The 27,354-nt window shown below is 42.0% G+C and overlaps 4 protein-coding genes across 7 annotated transcripts; all 4 read left to right on the top strand.

Moving 5' to 3' along the window:
- The first annotated feature begins 1,002 nt into the window (after positions 1-1,002).
- On the top strand, positions 1,003-3,140 carry LOC112218256 (pro-adrenomedullin). Its single transcript, XM_024378902.2, has 4 exons — positions 1,003-1,142; positions 1,629-1,744; positions 1,892-2,014; positions 2,183-3,140. Exons 2-4 carry the CDS (start codon positions 1,641-1,643, stop codon positions 2,550-2,552), a joined length of 597 nt encoding a protein of 198 aa, XP_024234670.1. The 5' UTR covers positions 1,003-1,142; positions 1,629-1,640; the 3' UTR covers positions 2,553-3,140.
- A 6,694-nt stretch (positions 3,141-9,834) lies between these two features.
- Positions 9,835-19,149, top strand: zdhhc7 (zinc finger DHHC-type palmitoyltransferase 7). 4 transcript variants are annotated; one of them, XM_024378895.2, is made up of 8 exons: positions 9,835-9,938; positions 11,718-11,827; positions 11,977-12,282; positions 12,598-12,722; positions 12,970-13,066; positions 13,574-13,655; positions 16,291-16,421; positions 17,110-19,149. In XM_024378895.2, the coding sequence occupies exons 3-8, from the start codon at positions 11,983-11,985 to the stop codon at positions 17,287-17,289; spliced, it is 915 nt and encodes a 304-aa protein (XP_024234663.1). In that variant the 5' UTR covers positions 9,835-9,938; positions 11,718-11,827; positions 11,977-11,982; the 3' UTR covers positions 17,290-19,149. The 4 variants fall into 4 exon arrangements, with proteins under 4 accessions (XP_024234663.1, XP_024234661.1, XP_024234662.1 ...); XM_024378893.2 differs by lacking the exon at positions 9,835-9,938 and adding an exon at positions 10,732-10,860; XM_024378894.2 differs by lacking the exon at positions 9,835-9,938 and adding an exon at positions 10,753-10,860 and having other exon boundaries at positions 11,722-11,827.
- Positions 19,150-19,602: 453 nt separating this feature from the next.
- LOC112218255 (transmembrane emp24 domain-containing protein 6-like) lies at positions 19,603-23,827 on the top strand. Its single transcript, XM_024378899.2, has 4 exons — positions 19,603-19,935; positions 20,213-20,339; positions 20,451-20,614; positions 23,161-23,827. Exons 1-4 carry the CDS (start codon positions 19,741-19,743, stop codon positions 23,395-23,397), a joined length of 723 nt encoding a protein of 240 aa, XP_024234667.1. The 5' UTR covers positions 19,603-19,740; the 3' UTR covers positions 23,398-23,827.
- Positions 23,828-23,912: 85 nt separating this feature from the next.
- Positions 23,913-26,771, top strand: LOC112218254 (transmembrane emp24 domain-containing protein 6). The gene is made up of 4 exons (XM_024378898.1): positions 23,913-24,389; positions 25,130-25,256; positions 25,345-25,499; positions 25,805-26,771. Exons 1-4 carry the CDS (start codon positions 24,168-24,170, stop codon positions 26,024-26,026), a joined length of 726 nt encoding a protein of 241 aa, XP_024234666.1. The 5' UTR covers positions 23,913-24,167; the 3' UTR covers positions 26,027-26,771.
- Positions 26,772-27,354: the final 583 nt, after the last annotated feature.

Raw genomic sequence — 27,354 nt, 5'->3', positions numbered from 1 at the left:
GGTGCCTTTTGGCAAACTCCAAGCGGGCTGTCATGTGCCTTTTACTGAGGAGTGGCTTCCGTCTGGCCACTCTACCATAAAGGCCTGATTGGTGGAGTGCTGCATAGATGGTTTTCCTTCTGGAAGGTTCTCCCTGTCAGAGTGACCATCGGGTTCTTGGTCGGGAGGGAGTCAGGGAGTCTGGAAGGGCATCAAGGAATCTTTGGGTTGTCCAACAATTTATAGCGCGGCTTTTGATCATCTTTGGTTGGAATCTAAGCAAATCATTTATTTTGCGATTGCAAATGTAATAAGATGGTGGTCCCATAGTCCAGTATTATAAGGAGAAACATTAACTGTAGATCGACAATATCTATTCCACGGGACAAAACGACACTGAACAAAAATATAAACTCAACATGTAAAGTGTTCGTTTCATGAGCTGAAATAAAAAATCAGAAAAAAATATTCGATATGCACAAAAATGGAGATGCAAAACTCGATACGGCTAGCACCGCAGCGTTGTGCAATGTGACATGCACTGCAGAACAAAGAGGAGGAATGTTAGTTTGGTCAGGTTAGTCTGGTCAAGTAGGGTGGCAGTGGTGATTAAGGAGAGTGAGGACAAGTGTGGAGTCTGATCAGCAATGAGTTACAGCTGATGCTTGGGCAAAAAAACGCTGGTTTGTATACCCTAGCCGGCAAGGTGAAAAGGCACTTAACCCTAATTTCCTCCAGGGATTTAACAAGTGACATCAATAAGGGGTCATAGCTTTCACCTGGATTCACCTGGTCAGTCTATGTCATGGAAAGAGCAGGTGTCCTTAATGTTTTGTGCACTCAGTGTATAGCTGTGCTACATTACATGGGCCTCACGAGCCTGACAATGGCTTATCCCGCTGTCTGCTGGAGAATGGGATGAGAGAACCTTTCACATACACAAGCCCCTCCCACACTGTCACTCGGGTATAAGTCCCTCCCATCCCCCCTATAAAGCCTCTCATTTGGCTGTGTACACTCAGACTAATAGGTAACTCTATAGCCTTGAAAAAGACACTGGATAGACCGGATAGATTGAATGTATGCAACTGGGAGCCATTGGGATACATACTACTCTTTTTCCTCACAACCTCCCGGTGAAGTAAAATTGTTTTGAGACTGAGGTAAGTCACCTCTGTCATTTGAACTTGTGAATGTATCTTTTGTTTCTGACTTGTATTAGGTAAAACATATATTTTTTGTTGTTGCTGAAGTCATGGCAGGAATGTATAGACAGGGGTGCTGTCTTTGTTGTCCAAGATGAGCAGTTTTGTGTGTGTGTGTGTACAGAGGTGCAGCTTTCTTACTATATTGTTCTTACTGAAGGAAATAACCCAGTCTCATCCATTTAGAATGTATGGTATTCCTGAACACAGAGGAATTCTTGCCAATACAGTTTTTGTCCAGCTATTACATTAGGCCAAATGTAACCCTGCAATAAAGGAATGACCAGGGGCTGGAGGGAACCTGCCTTTTGGACCCTCTTATGTAAGCATGGTATAATCCAGGTATACTTTTGGAGCCAGGAGATTGTCTCAACTACTCGTGGGGAAAGGTGAGAATTGTACTGTTCTGGAAATCATGCTAATTCATTTCATTGTTATTCACAGGTTCTAGCCAATATGAAAGTGGCTCTTCAAACCACCATCTGCTTGTGTGTTCTAGCCACAATTTTACCTCTGGTGAAAGGCACCAAAGTTGGCCTCAACTCCAACTTGAAAAAGAGGTAAGCTGATTGATGAAAGACGAACAGTGGCCACCATCTAATTCAATAGAGTGTACAGGATTATTGGATAGGGTGTGTGCTCTGTCTTTGATATGTCTCGGGAGAAGTGGGTTAGTTCTGCATTAACCAGGCCTTCTCGTTTGGTAGATTTAGAGGCTGGCTACCGAGTCGCTTGAGGGCAGCACTCCACAGCAGCTCTGCCTTAGACTCAGGGATCCTCAGTGGACCAGGGCAGAGAGAGGAGACGGACTCCTCTGTATTTAATTCCAGGTAATCACATTATATTTAAATAATGGTCACTGTTTCTTGTTTTGGTTTTACTGCTATAAATGTCACGTTCGACTCTTTTTTTTGGTCAAGCCCATTTACATTTCAGTCATCTTTAGAAATCTTCGTAAATCTCTGATTTCTTGTCTCATCTCCTTTGATCTCTTTCAGGTCCAGAAGATCCATTGTGACCTCAGTGAAAAGACCTGGCTGTTCTCTGGGAACATGCACCCTGCAAAACCTGGTCCATCGGCTGCACATCCTCAACAACAGGTTAAAGGTCAACAGAGCCCCGGAGGATAAGATCAGCTCGCAGGGTTATGGTCGCCGCCGCCGCAGGTCTCCCACAGCTCTATGCTTTGCTAACTCTCCATGCGGAGAGATTGAGATTGGGCTGGAGCAGCGAGAGCCGCTAAGGAATCCATCTACAGGCCACCCTGTTCAGACAAACTTGAGTCAGGCAGAGAAGAGGAGTGTCAATCTAGTGAATGCCAGGTGCTTTTTTTGGCTGGCTGAGATACTGCTGAGGTCCTATTCCTAACCATTCCCTTCCTGTGTGGGGGAAAGGATGGACATAGTCAATGGAGTAGGAAATGAATTTCATGCCACTGTGGATGAAAGAAAGCAGTGAAAGAGGGAAGCGATAAGAAGTGTCTGGATTTTTTCAGTCCAACATTTCTAGTGTTAATTCAGGCCATAAATTAACACTCATTGGTGTAAAACACCAAGTGTTGGTTTTAATAGCCAGAGTTAAACCAAAACCATGCCCATTATTATCATATTTCCTAGCATGCTCTATTGCAGGTTCATTTTTAATTGTTTCACCATGCTATGTTTTTGCATGTACATTAATTAATCTTATGCTTCTCAAATATAAATAACATTTTTTCTAATCCAATCTGTTACTTGATCTTATTGCACCTGTTACTGAAATGGTTGTTCCTTGTTTCATATGTTTATCTTCCCAACCCTGCTGTCATTTTTAATTCAGGTTGCAGGTGAATAAAAATTCCAAATGCTGGATATTCTCACTAGCTAGATTCCAATTGGAATTACATGGAACCCAAACTGGCTGCGTGCGTGCGCCATCGTGCATAAATGTATTTTGTCCCCCTACACAAAACGCGATCGCGACATGCAGGTTAAAATATCAAAACAAACTCTGAACCAATTATATTCATTTGGGGACAGGTCGAAAAGCATTAAACATTTATGGCAAGCTAGCTAGCTTGCTAGCTAATTTGTACTTTTTAGCTAGCTTGCTGTTGCTAGCTAATTTGTCCTGGGATATAACATTGAGTTATTTTACCTGAAATGCACAAGGTCCTCTACTCCGCCAATTAATCCACACAAACGGTCAACTGAATCGTTTCTAGTCATCTCTCCTCCTTCCAGTTTTTTTCTTCTCTTGACTTTATTTTGCGATTGGCAACTTTCATAAATTAGGTGCATTACCGCCACCGACTTTGTTTGTCTTTCAGTCACCCACGTAGGTATAACCAATGAGGAGATGGCACATGGGTACCTGCTTCTACAATCCAATGAAGAGATGGGAGAGGTAGGACTTGCAGCCTGATCTGCAACAGAAATAGAACTGACTTCTATTTTAGCCCTTGGCAACGCAGACGCTAGTTGGCACGCGCGAGCAGTGTGGGTGCAATAATTGAATAACAGATTTCTAAATGTATTTTGCAGCGCACGTGACGCGAGCGGTGTAGTCCGCCTGTTAATGTCAACTACTGTAAAAGGCCTCTCTTACCATGGGATTTGGGCTGGGACTGGAGCCTAACAGGAAAAGAGGACCTATATAAATGCTATTGACTTACAAATTCAACATATACCACCAATATCAGTTCAAAACTAAATCAATGGTGGTGAGAGAAGCATTGCACCAGAAATACTGTATTTGGGACTACAAAGATCTGCAATGTTTGGTTATCAAGGCCTTGGATTCTGTATTTTGTGCTCATTGATACTGTACTTGAACTTGAGTTTGTGTCCATATCGAGAGAAGTGCAATTTAAATACGAGTACATAGTGCATTCGGAAAGTATTCAGACCCCTTAACTTTTTCCTAAATGTTTTAAGTTACAGCCTTATTCTAAAATAGTTTAAATTGTTTCCCCTCATCAATCTACACACAATACCCCAAAACGACAAAGCAAAAACATGTTTTTAGAAATCTTTGCAAATGTAATTTAAAAAAAAGGAAATATTACATTTACATAATTATTCAAACCCTTTACCTAGTTGAAGCACCTTTGGCAGCGATTACAGCCTTGTCTTCTCGGGTATAACGCTACAAGGTTGGCACAGCTATTTTCAGGTCTCTCCAGAGATGTTCGATTGGATTCAAGTCTGGGCTCTGGCTGGGCCACTCAAGGACGTTCAGAGTATAGTCCTGAAGCCATTCCGGAATTGTCTTGGCTTGTGCTTAGGGTCATTCTCTCCAGTCTGAGGTCCTCAGCACTCGAGAGCAGGTTTTCATCAAGAATCTCTGTACTTTGCTCCGTTCATCTTCCCTCAATCCTGACTAATCTCCCAGTCCCTGCCACTGAAAAACATCCCCACAGCATGATGTTGCTGCCACCACCATGATTCACCGTAGAGATGGTGCCAGGTTTCCTTCAGACATGACGCTTGGCATACAGGTTAAGAGATCAATCTTGGTTTCATCAGGCCAGATAATATTGTTGCTCATGGTCGGAGTCCTTTAGGTGCGTTTTGGCAAACTCCAAGCGGGCTGTCATGTGCCTTTTACTAAGGAGTGGCTTCCGCCTGGCCACTCTAACTGAGTGCTGCAGAGATGGTTGTCCTTCTGGAAGGTTCTACCATCTCCACAGAGGAACTCTGGAGCTCTGTTAGAGTGACCATCAGGTTCTTGGTCACCTCCCTGACCAATGCCCTTCTTCCCCGATTGCTCAATTTGACTAGGCGGCCAGCTCTAGGAAGAGTCTTATTGGATCCACAGAATTGTTTTGGTACCCTTATCCACAGGTGGACTCCAGCCAGTCAAGTTGTAGAAACATCTCAAGGATGATCAATGGAAACAGGATGCACCTGAGCTCAATTTCGAGTCTCATAGCAAAGGGTCTGAATACTTATGTCAATAAGGCATTTCTGTCAGGTTTTTTTTAAACCTGTTTTCACTTTGTCATTATGGGGTATCATGTGTCGATTGATGAGGAGGAAAAATTATTTCGTACATTTTAGAATAAGGCTATAACGTAAGAAAATGTGGAAAATGATAATGATGGGTGTGGTTTTGATGGGAACATTTTACTCCCCACAGAGTAAAACTGACAAAATCGCACTCTAACATTCAACTCTGTTTATTAACACCAACAGTGGGGTTCTTTTACACCAATGAAAAGTTCATTTAACACTTACAGGGATAATTTAACACCTGAATTAACACTAGAAATGCTACACTGAAAAATCAACACAAGGTAACCCTGGCCAATTTTCTGTGTATGATATGAAATAGAGTATAACGGCTTTGTAACATGTATGATTAGCAGTTGTGCAGTGTAGTACTGCAGTTTAATGTGTCAATAGCTACTTGGTCATGTATCATGTTTATGTGAAGCTAAGCAACATGGTCAAACATTAAAATATCCATACACCTAAAGTTATATACATTTTTTCCCTTCGCTTCAGCGGTTTCATTCAGTGGCGTTATGAATATTTTAAGTCATGGTAAACAGACTGTGATGATTCTGCTCTTTGGAAAGTGGTGACATTTGTTTGGCTGACCAAATCTAAACATGGTTACTGAAAACGCAAGTGGAGATAAGGGGTCCATTAGGCTGCGTTTACACAGGCAGCCTAATTCTAATATTTTTTTCACTAATTGGTATTTTGACCAATCAGATCAGCTCTAAAAAAAAGATCTGATGTGAAAAGATATGAACCAATCAAATACCAGTCAATGAACCAATTAATGGAAAAAATATTAGAATTGGGCTGCCTGTGTAAATGCAGCCTTTTTGTTTGGCAGTTCTCAGAAGATTTGGGTCAGGAGCCAGTGGAATTGTGGTGCTACTTTGTTATGTAGCTATCTGACAGTAAAGCATGAGGGAAGGCAGCTTGCAAGGGAGATTTTGAGAAGTGTTCTACTGCCATCTATCTTCCTCTGTGACTACTTACAGTAATGTAATTGCGCTTCTTCAGCCATCCTCATGTTCCTGTGTGTTTTGTGAAAAAAACCTTGACCCCCATCAATCCACCATCTTTGCTTTTAAAAACAACAACAAGCTCTTGGAGATGGCATGTATTTACTTAATCTGCATTGATTGATTATTAATATGGTTTAAAGGTCCCGCACAGTCATCCTGATTTCTATGTAAAATAGCCTTTTGAGTGACCAAAACATCCCCCGTAATATTTTTCCCAATACAAATTCTATGAATTCGAGAAAATGTACATTTTCTCTCATGTCTAACTATCAGGAAGTCTGAAAAGACAGGCTGAGTGGGAGGGGAGCTAATAGCTGAGTGGGCAGGGAGCTCATCTTGACTGACAGTGCTTTGAAACACCTATGTCAACAAGTGACATGGACACATTGAGGTCATCTCAAATCAAGTCAAAAATCAAATCAAATTGATTTATATAGCCCTTCGTACATCAGCTGATATCTCAAAGTGCTATACAGAAACCCAGCCTAAAACCCCAAACAGCAAGCAATGCAGGTGTAGAAGCACGGTGGCTAGGAAAAACTCCCTAGAAAGGCCAAAACCTAGGAAGAAACCTAGAGAGGAACCAGGCTATGTGGGGTGGCCAGTCCTCTTCTGGCTGTGCCGGGTGGAGATTACAACAGAACATGGCCAAGATATTCAAATGTTCATAAATGACCAGCATGGTCGTATAATAATAAGGCAGAACAGTTGAAACTGGAGCAGCAGCACGGTCAGGTGGACTGGGGACAGCAAGGAGTCATCATGTCAGGTAGTCCTGGGGCATGGTCCTTGGGCTCAGGTCCTCCGAGAGAGAGAAAGAAAGAGAGAATTAGAGAGAGCATATGTGGGGTGGCCAGTCCTCTTCTGGCTGTGCCGCGTGGAGATTATAACAGAACATGGCCAAGATGTTCAAATGTTCATAAATGACCAGCATGGTCGAATAATAATAATAAGGTAGAACAGTTGAAACTGGAGCAGCAGCATGGCCAGGTGGACTGGGGACAGCAAGGAGTCATCATGTCAGGTAGTCCTGGGGCATGGTCCTAGGGCTCAGGTCCTAGTTGAAACTGGAGCAGCAGCACGGCCAGGTGGACTGGGGACAGCAAGGAGTCATCATGTCAGGTAGTCCTGGGGCATGGTCCTAGGGCTCAGGTCCTCCGAGAGAGAGAGAGAAAGAGAGAATTAGAGAACGCACACTTAGATTCACACAGGACACCGAATAGGACAGGAGAGGTACTCCAGATATAACAAACTGACCCTAGCCCCCCGACACATAAACTACTGCAGCATAAATACTGGAGGCTGAGACAGGAGGGGTCAGGAGACACTGTGGCCCCATCCGAGGACACCCCCGGACAGGGCCAAACAGGAAGGATATAACCCCACCCACTTTGCCAAAGCACAGCCCCCACACCACTAGAGGGATATCTTCAACCACCAACTTACCATCCTGAGACAAGGCTGAGTATAGCCCACAAAGATCTCCGCCATGGCACAACCCAAGGGGGTTGTCTCAAGCACATTGAAATTAGAATGCAAAATCCACATCACATCATGGTTTCACAAATGATTTGTGTTGGTTTATGCAACTGTTTGGTTATTATAAAATAATCAATATAGACAAAAATGTTGGCTGTTTAACGTAGCTAGCTTGCCCAAATGGAAATGTCAGCCATGTTTAATCTGGGACTTTTTCAGTAAGAATTGGACAGGATGAGGTCTGGGTACTATATAGACTGCCAGACAATATTCATAAACAATAACTATCAATGATATCAAGAACTTTTATACTTCTTCCATTTGGCATCTCTTCATGTATTGACATAACTGTATCTGAGTTTTGAGCGACTCTTCCCCCTCTTTTGGTCCACGCTGGCTGAAGACCTAGCTAACCAGTAACTCACCAGACAAAGGGGAGACCTATAAGTATCCTTGCCTTAAATGCCTTAAATTACAGAAAAATCTGTAATTCTAATTGCTGATATTCTGAAGTACATTTTTGGAACCAGTAGACTAGCTGCCTAGCTATGTAAACCGGGCCCCTCTGTGAACACAGTGTGGCAGGTAGCCTCGTGGTTCGAGCGTTGAGCCAGTAACTGAAAAGTTGCTGGATGGAATCCCCGAGCTGACAAGGTCAAAATCTGTCATCTTCCCCTGAGCAAGGCAGTTAACCCACTGTTCCCCGGGTGCTGAAGACATGGATGTAGCAGCCCCCCGCACCTCTTTGAATCAGAGGAGTTGGGTTAAATGCGGAAGACACATTTCAGTTGTACAACTGACTAGGTTTTACCCTACAACACACCTTCTGGTTACAAGATGGTACTTATTGAAATTATGTATGAGAATAAGACGTTACCATTTGTGAACTAAAATGAGAGGCTTTATGTGATGTTACATAAAGCCACTATAATCCCGCCTCCTGAATTCAAGTTTTTAACAGGGGGAGGGGACCAGTAACTTTATAATCAAACTTTATCAATGTACCAGCAATAGTCATTTTTCATACTTTGGTCATCCTACTTTGATCTGGTTTCATCCAAATATTATCCCATTTAAATAAAAACATGATTTTGACTACGCAGGACTTTTACCAGTTTATTGGAATTTGGCTAAGTAGAACATTTTTTACTTTAAATCTTATTTTGGGACATTCAAATAGAGACAGATAGAGACTGTGATTTTAGTCAGTCAACATAGCTGGGCCTTTGACACAGAACAGCATGGTCACCTTATGCCATTATGTTATGAAATGACTACCATTTTATCAGGATTTTAATATTACCCATTGACAGTTCAGTGGAGGCTGCTGAGGGGAGGACGCTTATAATAACGCCAAATTGAATGTTTTGATACCATTCCACCCATTCCACTCCAGCCATTACCATGAGCCCGTCCTCCCCAACCTCCTGTGATTGACATACTCCCTTCTATTTATTTTTAACAGATCTGGGTTGAAATATGTTCAAATGTTCTAATACTTTAAGCGATTGCCTAACTAAGCCTGCCTGGAGTCCCAGATGGGAAGACTATTCTATTGGATCCATTGCACCAGGCAAGCTCAAACTATCCCAGCTAAATTATTTGAAATTATTTCAAATAGTATTTGAACCCAGGTCTGATTTTTTCAAACCAAGTTAGCACATTAGTTGAGAAGGATGTAATTACAGACTGCCATTAGGGGCATTTTCTGATATCGGCATTTCTTAATATAAAGTTACACCCATTGATGCTGGCCATTGGTCCGTGGTCATTGCTTTCGCATCGGGGACAACTGTATCGTTGTAGCTAAGCCTAATCCTTTTCCTAACCTTAACCTCATTCTCCTAACCCGCCATCCTAATTCACCTAACCTGCAACGTTAATTATCCTAACCTGCCACATTAATTATCCTAACCTGCCACATTAATTATCCTAACCTGCAACGTTAATTATCCTAACCTGCCACATTAATTATCCTAACCTGCCACATTAATTATCCTAACCTGCCACATTAATTATCCTAACCTGCCACATTAATTATCCTAACCTGCCACATTAATTATCCTAACCTGCCACATTAATTATCCTAACCTGCCACATTAATTATCCTAACCTGCCACATTAATTATCCTAACCTGCGATGTACAAAAATCACCAGTGTTGAGAAACGATCACCCTCCCTCAAAACACCGGAACTGACCAATGGCAAGCACCAATGGGTGTTTCCTAATACCAAGGGACGACCACATCAAGAAATGCCCTGAATTGCGGTCTGTAATTACACCATATTGCATTAGTTTGGGATGACACTAATTTGGGAAAACAATAATTAGCACATTTCAGACAGGAACTGCCACATATTTGTTTAACAATTTATAAGAAAATTAGGCTACAATACATGCAGTACATAGGTCTTGTCGTTAGGACATTAATATTGTCCTTCGAGCTAGCTCACTGCCAGAGCACACATCATGTAAGATAATAATTACAGGCAGTGAAAAATGTATGCTACACCAATGCCCATGACCGAACAAAAGCAGATCCCGACACACAATCAGATTCAGTGATAACGGATCTACTGACTAGAAAAATACATACACAGAGTCAAGGTATTGGCCTAAAACTGAAGTTTCCACACAATATCATCACTTCATGTTTTTAGAACTAGGTTTCCATGACCAAGGAATGATTGAATTAAAGTCCCACATGTTGTAATTAAATGATGTGAATATTTGTTCCAACTTTGTCAGGGCCTGTTTCAAAACGTGTTATTGCTTTATGCATTCTCACATTATTACAGGAATGATCCTCCAAAGTGACAAATGTTCTGTATTCAAGTTTGTATGGCACCTTATTTAGTACTGCCTGCAGAAACATAGGTAACATAAATATGGGAGGGGGCCCAGTGGCTAAACCCTACAGTACACAGGTAGGTTTATGTTTGCCTGTTGCACAAAAACTTCTGATTTAATAAAGTAAATAAGTAGCTAAATGATTAAAACATTTTAAAACATATACAAATCTGATCATAACAAAATTGGACAGTTCTCAAAATATTCTACCATACCGGAAATGCACCTTCCCAAACAGTGTTGTGTAGCTAGCGTTAGCCTAGCTACTTGCCTTGAGTGGGGCTCTGTCATGAAGTCGAAGCCTTATTCCATCAGAAGGAAACTTGTAAACTGTCTGAGGGTAAGAATTGAGTTACTTAATATTTAACGTTAATAATGCTAGCGCAAATACCTACAGCTGCTCACTAATGTTAGACAGGTGTAAATGTTAGCACTTCTAGCCAGCTGTCGGCTAACGTTATCTAGCGAACGGTTATCAGTCAAAGAGAAGTTTGACGACACCACTAGTTTACTACTGTCGGACGGCAATCGTTTGTTTAGTAAGTAACTGCACAACCTATTTTAACGTCAACCACCACGGAGGGCTAGACATGCTAATAGCTAGCTGTCTTTATATGTGTTTACGACGTCGATAGCTAGCAAGCTGCACAATGCCATATTGTCAAAGGTCTTTGTTTAAAAGGGATGTGCAAATGCTATTCCATCTGCTGTGCACACAACATTTGTTACTGGATCAGATGTTGACCTCTGATTTATAGATATGGATTGTTGAACTGTCACCGTAATCATTACACAAAACAGTTGCCAATCGAACCAAAATGTCCGTTTCTATTGGACAGGTTCCGCAAACAGGCTGGTACCTACCCGAATCTGTCTAATAGAAACGCTAGTTTTGCAATTGTTTGGAGAAATGATTACAAATGGAATCGCAATCGATAGTTAATATTGGACACATTCAGGGTTGTATCCATTCCGCTTAAACAGAAGCAACCGAAACTGGGCGGGACCTACCTGAATGTGTCCAATAGAAACTCTATTTTTGCTGTTTGTTTCCGTATGGTTCTTAAACGGTCAACAGTTTCTGTAATGAATACACCCCAGGTAGGGCACTCGCCCTTTTGATCCATTTTCTCTGTTTGTTACCTTTTGATTTTTAAACTGTAAATGGTTTCTGTAATGAATACACCCTTGTTACAGCAAGGCTGTTTCACTTTCAACTATGTGGCCTGAGAAGTCAGGCCCTGGATGCTCTCATCAGTAGTGCTGAAGATTGGACACAATGGCACTCTAAAGGATACTAACAAAAAGTGAGTACAAAGCACGCCTAATTAGTCAATGGGCACGAAGTAGGGCTTAATAGCCTATGTCCACAATTACACCAAAGCGTTTTATTTGAACAAATACTACATTTTTCTTTCTGTGCTTTCATATTCCCATTTTCTGTCTCTCCCTGCAGGGCAGCATGTCTTCAGGTCATCGGCTGCGAGATGTAGAGCAACAGCACCCCCTGCTGGACAGGGAGGAGTCTGCAGCGGGTTCCGCAGTAGGGGAGGCGGAACGGGTGTGGTTCATTCAGGACGGCTGTGGCATGGTCTGTGCCTTCATCACCTGGTTCCTGGTGCTCTATGCCGACTTTGTGGTCACCTTTGTCATGCTGCTGCCCTCCAAGAGCTTCTGGTACGCTGTGGTCAACGGCGTGGTCTTCAACTGCCTGGCCGTGCTGGCACTCAGCTCGCACCTGCGCACCATGCTCACCGACCCGGTGAGTGAACTGACCACTGCAGGGCCGTGCTCATTAGGGCCCACCGTAACAAAGAAGCGAGGATGCATTGTAATGTTGGGTGACTTGAAAAAGGGAGTGCCTTTGAATGGAGGGCAAGACGGACCATGCAAGCAGTCAGAAAGAATGTCATATGAGAGCACTCTGATGCCCATGGGCACATTATAGGAACCATGCGTGTTGTCCTATTAGCATGAGAGAACTGACTTACGAGGAGTTTCCTTGAGGTTTTGAATGAGTCTGTCCAAACATGTCAGTCTGCCTGTGTCCATTCTGTCCATCCTTGTCTGTTCTTAGGGAGCTGTGCCCAAAGGCAACGCCACCAAGAAATACATGGAGAGCCTGAAGCTGAAACCAGGAGAAGTCATCTATAAGTGTCCAAAATGCTGCAGCATCAAACCTGAGAGAGCCCACCACTGCAGGTGAGAAAGAAATGCGTTGTGTGCTTTGTGTATTATGCTTTATGGTATCTAGGGCCAGGTTCTTTTCCTGGTCTAGTAACCAATATGATGGGTCCTGTTCATTAGTCCACACCGTAGTAAAACTTTTGCAATGGAAAACAAAAAGGAACATTTCATATTGGAGCAGTCCAAGTAGTCCCTGTCAGTTTCAGTGAATTTTCTTCCGTTTGGTGCCTAATGACCATGGTTTTGTTTCCTTCTCCTGTAGTATTTGCAAGCGCTGCATCCGTAAGATGGATCACCACTGTCCATGGGTAAACAACTGTGTCGGAGAGAACAACCAGCGCTTCTTTGTCCTCTTCACTGTGAGTTCCATCTCAGATCCACATTGTTTAAGTCCAGGTGCACAATGGAAATGGTGAAATGCATTTCTAGTACATCAGTCCAATTAATCAACTAATAGGGCAAAATTATGAATATATATTTTTTTTCGCGACTGACATCCCTATTTTATGCTATTGTATAGTTTTGCATGGAAACAATGGGTTTTATAAAACGATTAGGCTAACTGTCATCTTTATTTGTGGCATCTTCTCACCGTGCTTATCATAAAAGCCCGTAAACCAAACAGTCCCTGTTAACTGATTGCTACAAGCAAACATTGGTGCTGCTGTGCTTTTTAACTCTCGCCAGATAGGAGAAATCCAATTTATTATAAGGATAGGCTGTGATCATGTAGGCTGTGGTCGTCAGGTGGCTTTTTGTTGTATCTTTATGCCTATGGGCATTGTCAATGCACAATGAATTGAAATGAATGTTTTACCATCAATACTAGAGTTAAGTCATAATTCCTTTTCTTTTTTTCCCCCCAGATGTATATAGCGATGATCTCCACCCACGCTCTCACTCTGAGTGGGTACCAGTTCGTAACCTGTGTCAAAGTCCAGTGGAGTGGTGAGTGTCGTCATATGAGTCGTTGTCTAAATATACTGTTCCTTTTTTTAAATACAGCTACATTGACTTCAATGTGCCCTGTTTAAAGACACAATCTGGGATTTTCCTTGCCAAAATACTGTACCCATCATAAGTATTTTGTCACTGATCTATATAAAATACACCATAATGTCAAAGTTAAAAATAAATTTATGTAAATGTTTACAAATGTGTAAAAAATAAATAACTCGAATGTCATGGGTGTGTGTACAAGTATTCATCCCCTTTCTTATGGCAACCCTAAATAAATTTAGGAGCACAAATTTGCTTAACAAATCACACAATGGGCCTTCCGAGTGGCGCAGTGGTCTGAGGCGTCACTACAGACCCTGGTTCGATCCCAGGCTGTGTCACAACCGACCGTGACCGGGAGTCCCATAGGGCGGTGCAAAATTGGCCCAGCGTCGTCTGGGTTAGGGGACGGTTTGGCCAGTGGGGGGGGGCTTTACTTGGCTCATCGTGCTCTAGCGACTCCTTGTGGTGGGGACATTGGTGCAGCTGGCTTCCATGTTAAGTGGGCTGGTGTTAAGAAGCGTTGCATGACTCGACCTTCACCTCTCCCGAGCCCTTTGGGGAGTTCATAATTAAAACATTTAAAATAATGTCAAACAATAAGTTGCATTGACTCACTCTGTAATAATAATAATAATAATAATAATAATAATAATAATAGGGTTTAATGTGATTTTTGAATGACTACCTCATCTCTGTATACCACACACACAATTATATGTAAGGTCCCTCAGTCGAGTAGTGAATTTCAAGCACAGATTCAACCACAAAGAACAGGGAGCCTTTCCAATGCTTCGCAAAGAAGGGCAAAATAAAAAGCACACACTGAATATCCCTTTGAACATGAAGATACTCATTGGGCTTTGGATGTTGTATCAACACACCGAGTCACTACAAAGATAGAGGCGTCCTTCCTAACTGAGTTGCCGGAGAGGAAGGAAATTTCACTGTCACCTAATGGGATTTTAAAACCGTTAGCGTTTAATGGCTGTGATAGGAGAAAACTGAGGATGGCTCAACCACCAGTATAAACACCATGGGACCACGCAGCTGTTATACCGCTCAGGAAGGAGACGCATTCTGTCTCCTAGAGATGAACGTACTTTGGTGCGAAAAGTGCAAATCTATCCCAGAACAACAGCAAAGGACCTTGTGAAGATGCTGGAGGAAACGGGTACAAAAGTATCTATATCCACAGTAAAACAAGTCCTATATCGATATACCCTGAAAGGCCGCTCAGCAAGGAAGAAGCCACTGTTCCAAAACCACCATAAAAAAAAGCCAAACTACGGTTTGCAACTGCACATGGGGGCAAAGATTGTACTTTTTTGGAGAAATGTCCTCTGGTCTGATGAAACAAAAATGGAACCGTTTGGCCATAATGACCATTGTTATGTTTGGAGGAAAAAGGGGTGACTTGCAAGCCGAAGAACACCATCCCAACCGTGAAGCACGGGGGTGGCAGCATCATGTGTGGGGGTGCTTTGCTGCAGGAGGGACTGGTGCACTTCACAAAATGGATAGCATCATGAGGAATTGAAAATTATGTGGATATATTGAAGCAACATCTCAAGACATCAGTCGGGAAGTTAAAGCTTGGTCACAAATGGGTCTTCAAATGAACAATGACCCCAAGCATACTTCCAAAGTTGTGGCAAAATGGCTTAAGGACAACAAAGTCAAGGTATTGGAGTGGCCATCATAAAGCCCTGACCTCAATCCTATAGAACATTTGTTGGCAGAACTGAACAAGTGTGTGTGAGCAAGGAGGCCTACAAACCTGACTCAGTTACACCAGCTCTGTCAGGAGGAATGGGCCAAAATGCACATTTTTTTATGGGAAGCTTGTGGAAGGCTACCTGAAACGTTTGACCCAAGTTAAACAATTTAAAGGCAATGCTACCAAATACTAATTGAGTGTATGTAAACTCCTGACCCACTGGGAATGTAATGAAATAGGAACTATTATTCTGACATTTCACATTATTAAAATAAAGTGGTGATCCTAACTGACCTAAAACAGGACATTTTTACTAGGATTAAATGTCAAGAATTGTGAAAAACTTTGTTTAAATGTGTTTGGCTAAGGTGTATGTAAACTTCCGACCTCAACTGTACATATAATAAAATAAAATAAATGTAATATATATACATTGCATAGTATTTTGTGTAGATCGTTGACAAAAAATTGCAATTACATCCATTTTAATCCCACTTTAACAGAATAAAATGTGAAGTAATCCAAGTGGTGACTATTTATGATAAGCATTGTAAGATTGCTATTTATGATAAGCATTGTAAGATTGCTTGTAAACAAAGTCTTTGTTCAGAAAATGTTACAGCTTCAAAATATACTTCAAAATGACCATTTTAATTTTGTGGACAATCATTCTTTGCATCCATAGCTCCATCTATGAATTTGATAGGGGTTATTTTTATTTTGCCCCATCCCTCAGCTTTATAGCAAACCAAGTGGCGGGGCAGCCGTTTTTTGGTTTTCAAATTCAGGATTGCAGCTTCAAATATAACTACATTGAGGTCAGTGTTGATGTCATTATGCTGGATGATGTTTCTGCCCCTCCAGAATGCAGTGACTTTTCCCCTCCGGTGACGGTGATGCTGATGATCTTCCTCTGCCTTGAGGGCCTCCTCTTCCTCAGCTTCACAGCTATCATGTTTGGCACTCAGGTCCACTCCATCTGCAATGATGAGACAGTGAGGAGATTAACAGTATATGCCACTTAGCAGACATTTTTTTTAAATCTTAAAAAAAAAAATCCTAAGTAAGTTTCTGCACAGTGATTGCCTACATTTTCAATTTGTGTTATGTGATTCTTGTGGGAATTGAACCCACAACCTCAGATATACAATGTAGATTAGATGGAGTCTTGTGCATGATTAAGAATTCTTTCCATGTTATACATTACATTCTCAGGTCCACTTCATCTGCAACAAGATGGTGAGGAGCCAAACCACATAGACAAACCATAGATAGACATGCAGGGCTTATTCAGTAGGGCAAAGGCATTACAGAATGCCATTCTACATTGACCATTTCTATCAACAATAAGATTCTCTATTCTGCATGATTGGGATTGGGATTTGTTTCCAAGTGTCCTGCCCCTCTGAACAAGCACATGGTCATGGTAGTGAAGTCCCATTTGTCAATAGAATCAGGAGGGAAATGGGGCCTATTTACAAATGAGACATCAGCCTCCTTCAGAAAACTGTTAGTAATGTAAGAATGTAGAAACTTAGTGGTGGTGATGTTGAGACTCGTGACCTATGGCAGGCTTTTTTACCATTGTGGTTATTTGACCATTAGCTCATCTTTTATTGAATTCTCACCGTGCGTTGCCGTTTACCCCTCTCTCTCTGTGTGTGTGTGTGTGTGTGTTACTAGGAGATTGAGCGTCTGAAGAATGAGAAGCCCACTTGGGAGAGGCAAGTTCGCTGGGAGGGCATGAGGAGCGTGTTTGGTGGCCAGCCGTCACTGCTGTGGATCAACCCGTTTGCCGGTCTCCGACTGCGCCGGCTACTCACTACTAGCTCCAGGAAAGCCGGCGCCGAGTTCTCAGTCTGACCTCTCACATTATGAGCAGCTTCGTACAGGAACTGTCTGGAACGATCTTTGGAACCGGTCTCTGACACCAGGGTCCTGTTCATTTAGGCATCAAACAGAAGAAAACGGATTGAAACAGGAAAGGGACTATGCGGACTTGTCCAATAAGAAACGTACATTCTTGTTTTATTTTTGGTAAATATTTTCCATTGCGTGCCCTAATGAACACGAGCCCGGCTACCAGGAAGACTCCAGTTCTATACAACTGCATGGACAATGGTGCTTCTGAACATCACGTCTCCCCGTAGCTGACATGGAGCAGGAATCAAAAGATCAAGAGACCCATCGAAAACTGTTGAAAGATCAAATGAAAGTGCGCTGTCGTCCTAAAACGGACTGAAACACAACATACTACACAGTAAACATTTCCTAAATTGCCGCCTAAAGGGAGGATCCACTGTATCTCAGAGGACTGTTCTGTTGTTTAGTTATTGACTTCCTTTTAAAGACACTAGTTGTTTTCTGCTCTTCCTCACTCTGGGGGCGCGTGAGTAAAGCCTAATTTATACCTCACGATACATACGCAACACAAGAGCTCAATTAGCTACTCAAAATGACAATCTTGTACTTGTATCGAGTTACAAATTGCTGGACTGCACACGTCTTTTGGCTACGGAACTATGTAGGGTCGCTGTTTTACGTAGCTAATTGGAGATCTTGTATCCTGTATGTAGGGTTTAAATTAGGCTTAAGTGTCCTTCCCTGGCCATCGTTAGCTGCACCTCTGGAAAAACAATGCGCTGGAATTGGTGTTAACCACTACTATAACCATATCATTTTTTTTTTTTATGAAAACAGTATATTGCTGGATATATTGCTGGTGAATCCTGTTGTTTTTGCATACCAAAAAAAAGTGTGTTTACCACTTGTAGGAGTTCAATGAGTTGGGGTGGGGAATGAGGCATATGAAATATGAATAATTCATGCCAGCAAGATGGTAGAGAACTACTATAATCAGCAGTTTGGATTCTGCATGAGGCAATCACATCAACTTTTACTAATGTGTCTGACAAATTAGCTGTGAAGTTGACCATTTTTAAAGGCATAGGAACTGGATTAATTAGCCAAAAGTTAGCATCATGGTTCTTTTTAATAGGTAGTAAGAATGCTATGATCATTTAACTCTAATTTAAAGGTAAACTCAGTGTTGCACGACGTTGACAGCCATATTGGGCCACTTTCCGCAACAACTAAGAGCGTTGAAGCGCGCGGCTAAACTTTTCTGTGGTGCCGTCGTTGCTACCACTTTAGCAGCGTGAAGCACACCCGTGCCTATTGGCAGATACTCTGTGTGTCTCTGAGAGCCAAGTCTTTCATCTCAGTGTCTTCGGTGCTGGTCGTGGCAACGTCATAACGCTGAGTCTACCGTTTAAAAATGGTAATTTGTGTGTAATGGACTATATGACTCCAGCAGAGTCGATGATTATCTCAAACAGTCAAATGCTTACATGGCACTGTATGGTATTTACTTGATCAAGTCGAAATACAGCACTGTACACAACCTTATGAGCTTTCACACAGAACTATGTGCATGTGCTTCCCTCAAGTACTCCATGCTATACACTCCTATGTTATACTCTCCTATGTACACAGAGGAAGTTCCTATCATACTGATCTTAAAATAATTCTGATGAACCGTTATGATTTTTTTCATTTGACATTTGATGGACTGGATAAAGTAATGTAGGAGGACTCGGCTGTTTTTTAAAAATGCTCTTGTTATGAGATTATACAGTATGTTATGTACTTCTGTTTTGAACCCTTTCGTGCTAACTTTTTCCCGGGCTCCCGTTTAAATGAACTTAATTTCTACCTCTCAAATCCTGATTTCTTTGTCAATATTACTGACTGTATAGAAGATAGCAGCACTTCAAAAAGCCCACTTGGAACTGGTGAATGATTTGCTGTACTCAGAAAGCCGTATGTGAAGCACTGGTCCCAATTCGCTCCCTTCCCCTTCCTGTAGCCCTTTGATGTCGACAGATCTCTAAGGTGGAAGCAATATAATGGAAGCTTCACCTTTTACACTGCTTATACCTGTCCAGGCCCTTCAGATCTGCAAACGCTAAAGGGTTATGGCTGAGGGGAAAGGCTAGGGAGGGAACTGGGACCAGCTTAGTCAACGCCATATGTGAAGGGACCTGTATTTTCCCATATCACACAACTCCACCCATCATAGGGAGTAGGATGAAGTTGTCACTAGACACTGACCTTGGGCCAGTTTTGCACTTCCCCCACAATTGGTTAAGTGTATAAGGGGGGTCTAATCCTAGATCTATACCTTGGGGAAACTTCACCCCGGGTTGTAGTTAATCATTCCTTGTCCCACAAGCCACGACACATCCACACTGGCAGACAGCAGCAACCTGCACTTCATTGCTATAAAAACGCATCCATTCAAGAGGACCAGCCATGTTATGTGGGGTATCCTTCATTGTGCTCCTGGCTCTATTGGGTTTGGTGGACCCCCGTCCAGACCTACCAGCGGACAAGGACTTGTTCTGGGGAGCGGACCAGTATGACTTTGCTGTCGTGCTGCGTGCCTCCGGACTGGAGTGCTTCTGGCACTTTGCGCACCAAGGGGAGCGCTTCTACTTGACTTTTATGGTAAGATGTTGTTCTAGCTTAGTAGTACAATAACAGGATATGTTTTTATTGTGCAACATATTTATCTTGGAAAGTTATGCCTACTAATTATTGCCTGGCTTGGCCTGAACATTTTATTAAAAGGCTTAAAATGTATAATATTCAGATAAAAAGTCAATCTGTTCAGGACTTACTCCATTGTCATTTACTGAGGCAGTCTACAGAGCCCCCAACATATGGTTTGCAGCACATGGTCGTCCCATATGACAGTGAACGAGAGCCATCTGTCTGCGTTTAGGTCCAGTGGGTGACTGGTGTCGGCAACGACAGACACTTATCCGTCACTGTCAACTCTCCTAAAGGCTTGCTGTTGTCCAAAATTGACGAAGCTACGGGTCAAATCAACTTTGTAGCTGAGGAGACCGGTACATTGTTCCTCCTTCTGAACGTACACACACACACACACACACAACAACAACAGTACACCCGTTGAAATGTGGTGGAAGTATGTAACTTATTTTTATTTTGAATTCTAGGTTTCTATCAAATGTGCTTCAGCAACTTCCACAACCGATTTGGCAGCATGCAGGTCTTCCTCAACTTTGGGGTGTACTACGACGGTTCTGATGACCAACGGAAACAGAAGGAGGAGAAGAAGAAAGTCCAAAAAGACCTGAACAACACTCTGTCCACCATAGAGGTAATACTCTATTTGGGGTTTGACTGCATGTACGATCCAATATGTTACAATAACTTTTGTCCATTTTACATGGAAATGAATGAGGTCAGCATACACACAATCTTATTGTCCAATATCACGTATCATATATTGTGAGGTTTAAAGAGGAGCATGGGGAGCTCTGCCAAACATGCAGGTTCTTAAAGTGATGAGAGCTGATGCTCCAGAACTTTTGTAGAATTTCAGCCAGTAGTTTTGAAAGTGGTGCTCACGAGCCAAAACACTCTTGTGTACTACATCATCCAATTCGTACAATATGTTACAAATGCTGTGTTAAAAGTTTGGGTTAAGTGGCGAAATCAAGGTCAACAACAACTTGCAAGTTTACACATTGTATTTTCTCCTTCTCCACCCACCTCGTTTTTAAGCCTGGTCGAAGGACAAGGAACACACAGGAGAATGCCATGAAATATACAAACAAAAACAGGTTTTAGTGCAGGTTTGAGAGAAGCACTACCTAAACATGAATTCAACTTCAAATCAAGATAAGTCAAATATATTCTCTCAATTTAGACAGCAACACCTCCAAACAAAAAAAGATTGTATTTAAAGAAACAGCCAATGAAATTACAGGATCAATCAAGAAGGCAGACACATGCGTGATAAACAATGGAGGCTAATTGTCACACCTGTGACAAACTTGCCCAGAAAAATGTTTACATTTCCACACTTTTTTTGTAAATATAAATTTAGGACAATTAAGTACAAAACAATTGGTTGAAGTTCTTACTCAAAGTCTCATTTAAATCCGTCACGTTTCTTTCAAATGTCCCCTTTTTAAAGTCGTTATGGTTCAGTCAGTAACAGGCGCTGCAACACCCCTCCGTGTGTTGTCTGAGACCTTGGGTGCATGGCTTTAGCTCCACTCCTCTTACAGACCCGATGGCTGCGTTTTTAACGTTACGGTGCTGTACTGAATAACCAGTTGAAGTCGCGATTTTAGTATCACATATTGTTGACCTATTATGTGGTCTGAACGTGGTAATGGTAATGCTTTCACTGATTGTGTACAAAGGAAGATATTTCTTACACGATGGTGCTTGCTTTGTTATCCAACGGATCTTGTGTCCTTTGTCATCCTGTGAACCCTGTTCATTCCTGCTGCTGTTTGGGATGTCAGTTCTTGCAACTGGGGTGGGGGCAGAAATAAATAAGGTAATGGGTCAGGCCATAGGTTAGATTTAAATTAGAAAGTCAATCTCAATGTCACATGGATTTTAAAAGGAATAGTGCCAAGGCTGGTTAGTGCCAAGGCTGGTGCAACAAAAATGTGGAGGAAAACTCACCCATGTTGACACCAAACGGATGCTGTTTAACTTTAGTAGTACAGGTACGAAGAATCAAGTTGGTTACCTAGACAAATTTTCCCCACTAGTTATTGATTGACAAGCCAGCCATCTCCTGAATCCTTGCCATATCCTGGCCGCATTTACCCGGCATATTAACTCCCCCAAAAGCTTAAAAACCAAGCTTTTGGGGTTACTACATTTATTTGGTAATAATTTTATTTCAGTTTAGTAAATAGTTTCCATGATTTGTTGTAGCTTACCATAATAACTTGCCCATAGAGCCCCTGATTATGCTCGGAGTGGTTGCAAAGGGAACAGGGAGCAACCAATTCCACCATCCTGAGGCCTCAACAACCTGTAGGGCGACAACATGCAGTAGACTACCCAGGGGTTATACAGTACATGGCCAGCACAGTTTAATGTTATGCCACTCATTGAGAATGTGACACCCTGGCCAAGAGGGCTGTGACAACTCAGTTCAGTACCATAGATCCGCCTACACCACAAGGCAGGTAACAGTTCACTCCCCCTCTGAGTTTCGGCTTCCATAAACCAAGATAACTTTAGGTTTACAAACAAAATGGAGGGAGGATATAACACAAAACAATCAAATCAAACAAAATGGAGGGAGGATATAACACAAAACAATCAAATCAAACAAAATGGAGGGAGGATATAACACAAAACAATCAAATCAAACAAAATGGAGGGAGGATATAACACAAAACAATCAAATCAAACAAAATGGAGGGAGGATATAACACAAAACAATCAAATCAAACAAAAACCTGTTTCAGTGCAGGGAAAGCACAACACCACCTCAGCCACTAAGCCCTGTACCTGGGCGACACACCTCCAACGACGGAAACAAGGCTTCTAAAGAGAGACAATCACATAGAGAACCAGTCACATTGCTCTCAATTAAGCGCATATGGACAGTAATAAGGGCATTCGTCACACCTGTGACAATATCATACGCTACTAAAATGTGAACATGCCCAAACAAACGACAACATACTGTTCAAATACTTGAGTAGGTGTAACTACTTGCTAAAATGTAAAAAAACATTTACACTATTTTTCGACTTAGTCAATGACGGTAATATATGTCTAAATATATTACTCAATGAATGTGTTTGGCCTATCCCAGCATTAACCATGTCAGTTGGTGTTAAATAATAATACCGTTTTAACGCCACTCTCCAAACCACTTTTTAGGAGACTTCCCATCGTGTGGAGGGCTACGTCTTCCACATGTTTCGACATTACAACTTTGGCCGCATGCGGAAAGGCGCCGACTACTACCTCCTCCTCTCCAACTCTAAATACATCACCTGGTGGTCTGCGGTCCAGAGTGTGGTCATCGTCATGGCGGGCTACCTGCAACTCTTCTTCCTCAAGAGGCTCTTCAACACCAAGCCCACTACAGAAGCACCAGAGAGAACTCGCTGCTGAGTCCCTGGGTGCTTTTAGTATTCAGTGCCCTCATGTGCCCTGGTTGGGATGAATTCCATTTGAATTCAGTCAACCAGTAACGACGCCGTCAACAATTTAAGGCCGGGATTCATTCCGATCGCCCCTTTTCGGCTATGCACCTTTTAAAGGCAATATTGTTGCATTTGTGGAGACTGCATTCACGGTAAATGCTGCATATGTTGGCTCAATCTCCAATGACCTTTGAATTTCACGTGCGCTGTTACACGGATCTACCACTGATCGGATACAATCGCAGCCTTAAATTCCATTACATTGATTGAATTAAAATCAAATTGACCCCGACCCTGTTGTTAATGTAAGTGTTACTAATGGGATCTGCTCCCTACGTGTCTATGTTGGAATTGATTAAAGTCGCACACCTTTTGACAAATGTTGTCATTCCAGTGCATATATTTGGTGTGGATTTGAGTTTCTGTGTTCTGACTCAGTGATGGTTAGCAGCACGTTACCGTTGAGCACCTTTTTATTTTACGCAATTAGGTCGTGTTCGTTATGGGACAAGCTTAACATTACACAATGGAAAATGAAAATAAGCCATTCTTATTTGGACTGGTCCAGGTAGTTCCTCCCTGTTTTACTCAGATGAAAACTGTTTTGTGCCTAATGGACACAACTGTGGTTAATCATTCACCTGGGCATGATACAGTATTGTATAATTGGCTCAAACAAAAAAAGTAGCTACCTCTAGTCTACCACTCCCAAACAGTATGAGTTTTGTGAGTGTATGAATGCAGACCATGCATGTTGAGGTGTGGTACTCCGTTCTCGTCATACTCCTTATGGGGCATGGGGGCGGCGGACAAAAGACAGAGCCCCGCTTAGGCCTGAAGGACCACAACCTGTTCCGAGGGTCCGATCGATATGCCTTTGCCATCGTGGTGCCAGCCTCGGGGCTAGAGTGCTTTTGGCACTTTGCACACCAGAGTGGGAACTTCTACCTAACCTACATGGTAAGCACATTTTACCATGTTTTTATTTAACATGTATTTAACTAGGCAAGTCAGTTAAGAACAAATTATTTTTTACAATGCCGGCCAAACCCGGACGGCACTGGGACAATTGTGCGCCACCCTATGGGACTCCCAATTATGGCCGGTTGTGATACAGCCAGGAATCGAACCAGGGTCTGTAGTGACTAAGATGCAATGCCTTAGACCGCTGCGCCACTCGGGAGCCCAAAGGTACATACTGTCTTAACCCAACATCTAGCGACCTCATCAAGAGGTTGGGGGAACAACTGGTGTTGGGTTGACAATTACAAGGTCCCAAGTTCAACCCCCTTTTTCGGGACTACTCCCTGCCTTTGCTAAATGATCTGCGCAGTATTGTGCCAATAAAATGTGCTACAATAATATTGGTTGAAGATAACTTTTAGTTGAGGAAGAGTATAGGAACAAGCTTTCATATAATAATACACCAGTAACTTTATGGAACCTGGCTTGTAATTGCATGACCTTGGACTTATCAGCTAGCTAGACATTTTAACTCCTTATCTTCTTATCTTTGCTTAGCTTCAACGTAGAGCTAAGATAACTGAATGGAAGACTAAAAATAAATTTCGTGATAAAATGGTAGCTGTGTGTGTTTTTAACAGTCGCTTTACCAAGATCAAGTAGTGAATGAATAACACATTTTATCAAGGGACATCTGGTAATTATGGCTGTGCAATGTTCCATGTGTGTGTGTGTAGGTCCAGTGGGTGACAGGACTAGCCAGTGACAACCATCTTTACGTGACCGTCATTTCCCCAGAAGGGGCCCTCATGGCCTCAACAGACGACACCATTGGAGAAATCAACTTCCAAACTGAAGTGACCGGTAAAGTCCACAGACATCTGCTCTTTCATTTGTACAATATTAAGTTGTATTGTCGTGTTGCCGAGAATCAACCATTTGCTATCTCTAGGTTTTTATCAGATGTGCTTGGGGAACTATAAGAACCACTTTGGTGGCGTCCGAGTCTTTCTCAACTTCGGTGTGTACTATGAGGGTGCTGAGGAGATGCAGCGAGAGACAAAGGAAGGAGAACAAGTCCTCAACAATACTCTGTCCAACATTGAGGTACATGATGTTCCTGCACTAGAGTGTTCTGGACTTTCACAATTCATCTGAAGGATATTTCTGATGAGTTTGCCTGCACAAAAAACATTTACACTCCTCGTGTGGTGTCTCCACAGTGCTTGTGTAAACATTTTGTTGTGCAGACAATTCCTGAAAAACATAACGCATCACAACCATTGTATCCAATGCATTTTACATCGGTTGTACAACCGGAGCATCCACGGAGCCTTTTATGGCTTATAGTTGATCGTGTCAATTTGAACAGATTAGAAAACATATCAATTATGCCTAACCTTTTTTTCTAGGAGAGTACCAACAAGATACAAGGTCAAATTTTACACATGTGGCGGCACTACAACTACGCTCGCATGAGGAGAGGTGCTGACCATTACCTTCTCCTCTTCAACCACAACTACGTCACCTGGTGGTCTGCGGTACAGAGTGTGGTCATCATCATGGTGGGCTACCTGCAGCTTTTCTTCCTCAAGAGGCTTTTCCACACAGACACCCATAGACCCCGCTGTTGATGAAGGATGGCTCGTAAAATGTCACACACTGCTTGTGTTGCTTTGTGGATCGTGTTTGTTCAACGTTAAAGGGATAGTTCCTCCAAATGACAAAACATACATATTTTTTTGTTGCTTACCTGGTAAGCAGGCTTTGGACAAGGAGAGATTGCAAGCTATGCGTTGGTTTTGTTGATCTGGCTTTTCTGTCCCAAAAAAATCCCATGCAAGTCATTATCACCCAAGTTAGCATGTTTTACATTTCCTGCACAAATCCCCCCCCCCCAAAAAAATCCAATGAGCTATGATTTCAAACACTATGGGGTGATGAATAGCCATAATATACCTGTGCAAAGGCCATGTTCACAACCTCTCTTTTCAAGATGGCAGCAATTTAGTATATATAAAAAATTTAATTAAATAAAAAATGCACACTTGGAAAGACAACTATTCAAGGTCCGTTGTCTTTCCAATTGTGCAGTTTTTCATAGGTCTTGGAGCCAGTCGTGTCAAGACAGGGACCTCTACACTGATTAGAGTTGTTTTAGGAACTCCAGCATGCACTATTCCTATTCCACATTCTCAATTGAATATGTAGCAAAGTCAAGTTACACTTGAAGTATACTTTAATCTCCAAGTGTAACTTGACTTTCCCTGGGCTACATATTCAGACCAGCAATGTGTGTTTGACTAGACTTATGAAACTTCTATAGAATTGTTGTCATTTCTAGCAGGACAACAATTGATCCCCCCCCCCCACACACAAGCAACAAAGATAACATGTACACTGTATTTATAGTCACTGTAACATGGGCATTTAAACAAGGTTCCTTACATTTCAGCCAGTCTACATCATGGTTGCAGAGCAAGCAAATGGCAAGAGTATAGAAAAAAACAGTCCCTGAGGTAAATCACGGACTTAAAACCTCTTTAGGATCGGACCCTTTTTTTCTTTTTAAGTTTCCGCCTAAAATGACATACCCAACTCTATCTTCCTGTAGCTCAGGACCTGAAGCAAGGATATGCATATTGTTGATACTATTTGAAAGGAAACACTTTGAAGTTTGTGGAAATGTGAAATTAATGTAGAAGAATAACATTAGATCTGGTAAAACATAAGAGAAAAAAACATTTTTTTTTAAATGCAAGGGAAAGGCCGCAATCGTATTGCGTATACCAATCCTTAAAACCCTTTTAAACTAAAATGCTTTACTTTGACCTTTCTTTTTAAAGCAAAGTTGATGTCGATTTAACACTAAAGGCCTCGAGGGGGATTCCCTAAAAACATACAGCTACGACTGGAACTTAGTTTTTGTAGGAGAGCATTTTCACTAACCCGAACCCTTTTC

The sequence above is a fragment of the Oncorhynchus tshawytscha genome, linkage group LG19 (assembly GCF_018296145.1).
Source record: "Oncorhynchus tshawytscha isolate Ot180627B linkage group LG19, Otsh_v2.0, whole genome shotgun sequence".
NCBI lineage: Eukaryota > Metazoa > Chordata > Actinopteri > Salmoniformes > Salmonidae > Oncorhynchus > Oncorhynchus tshawytscha.
The sequence above is the reverse complement of the archived record's forward strand: the minus strand, read 5'-3'. Positions and strand labels throughout refer to the sequence as shown.